General features: G+C 41.0%; 1 protein-coding gene across 1 annotated transcript in view; it reads left to right on the top strand.

The window, feature by feature from the left end:
* Positions 1-1,765, top strand: part of LOC101862466 (multiple PDZ domain protein) — a gene marked incomplete at its 5' end in the record, with an annotated part of 41,188 nt that overhangs the window by 2,061 nt on the left and 37,362 nt on the right. The window contains 1 exon segment of the mRNA XM_013083855.2: positions 343-437. Coding sequence (XP_012939309.1) covers positions 343-437 — 95 coding nt within the window.

Below are 1,765 nucleotides of genomic sequence, written 5' to 3' on the forward strand. Positions count from 1 at the left end.
GGATCACACAGGAAGCACTTTGTATGCTAAGAATTTAAGAGCCTTGTCCTATTGTCCTTTAAGCACTTTTCAAATAACCAGCAGAGGACAAAGCACTCAAAGATGTTCAAGAGAGACGCTGCTTCTACGTTATTGAATGGTGCATCATTTTTCCAGTTGATTTATCAGAGAATATTTTCATTAAAAATAAAAATAATACACCATCACTCGGGTCCTCATTTCGAAACCTTTAGCCCTTACGTTCAATAAATAACCAGTGCCTACTTCAAGATATTACCAAGACATTCCGTAAGCTCAAAGATGATAACAATTTTATTTTGGTTTTGTTTTGTTTTTTTCCAGGTGAATGGCATGAACCTTAGCGGACGCAGTCACCTCAACGCTTCCACCGTCATCAAAGGTGTGAACACACCAGTGGTCAAACTGGTCACACACAGGTGAGAGACACACTGGGAATGTAAGGATTATAAATGTTTTACACCCCCTTTAACACAAGATAGGTCCTAAAGGAGACGCGCTGGTTTGACCGTTCCTGTCAGGCTAACCTGCTAACTGGTGTGGGTCGGATAGAACATTCCAGTGGGCTGACGGGATATTTATCATCAAAAGATCTACACCTAGCCTTCTCGGACAAGGGCGAAAAATCTGGGAGGGCCCGTGTGCTAGTTGCGCACGTTAAAGATCCCTTGTGGTCTAAAATCGATAAGAGTAGGCTTCGGCCGCCTCCCGAGCAAAATTCAAAATTTCCTACCAACTGAAAATATTAGGTGTGTCCCGCGCACTCATATGACCTTATGCAGTTGCGAGCGCCGTAAAACACTTTACAAAAACAAACAAATTCATCATCAATAAAAAAGACTTCCACTTTCTGGATTTGAAATCTATTCCTCTGTGTTGAGCAGCGAAGAGCCTTACTCTCTGCTGAATCACAGATGATGGTGAGAATGACTTGCCAAGTGTAAGATCTGTCGTGTCAATAGTTTCAGTTAGCAGGGTGTTGACTGTGGCAAAATTAATTCATTGACAACACAGAAGAATCTGTTCAATATTGTGTCGTTGTTTCATATTTTAGATCGGCTTGAGTGCTAGTTTATAATGAGCTTTGATGCTTTTACAGTGAAACTGGGAACTAATTGAGAGGTAAAGCATTTGATGACAATCAGAAAAAGTAGAGAGTTTGATACACACTTTTGTCCGATAAAGCGATAAAGTGTATACTGTCTGAGACAGTCTTAATGTAAATGATGCTGGTGTATGTAGAAATGTTGCAGCGCTGTCTATCAACTTGGGGTTCTGAAATGGCTCTCGCTTTCTCTTTCTGTCTGCCATGCCCATCTCCCTCTCTCTTTTTTCTCTATCTTTTTCTCTTTCTCTCTTTCTCTTTCTCTCTCTCTCTCTCTCTCTCTCTCTCTCTCTCTCTCTCTCTCTCTCTCTCTCTCTCTCATTATTTGGAAGTAATGGAAACGTTTACCTAGTCCTATTGTTTCAAGCTCAACATTTGATGTGATCTGTGCTGCAGAACACCTGAACAAATTCACTCATAATTAGTGCAATAGCAGGTCAACAAGTGTTTCTTTCTCTTCTCACACTCAAGCTGATATACTTTTAACTGTTGCTATCTCTCGGTGGTTGGCGAGTGCTCTGGTGTGGTTAGCTCCTTCTTCCCTATCAAACATCTATCGTCATTATATCCCCTCCTTCTTTTTTGTTACCCTCTGGTAATGCCTCCAATCTTTGGCACTACTAAAAAAGAAGAAACACACAC

This window comes from Aplysia californica, unplaced genomic scaffold, assembly GCF_000002075.1.
Source record: "Aplysia californica isolate F4 #8 unplaced genomic scaffold, AplCal3.0 scaffold00012, whole genome shotgun sequence".
NCBI lineage: Eukaryota > Metazoa > Mollusca > Gastropoda > Aplysiida > Aplysiidae > Aplysia > Aplysia californica.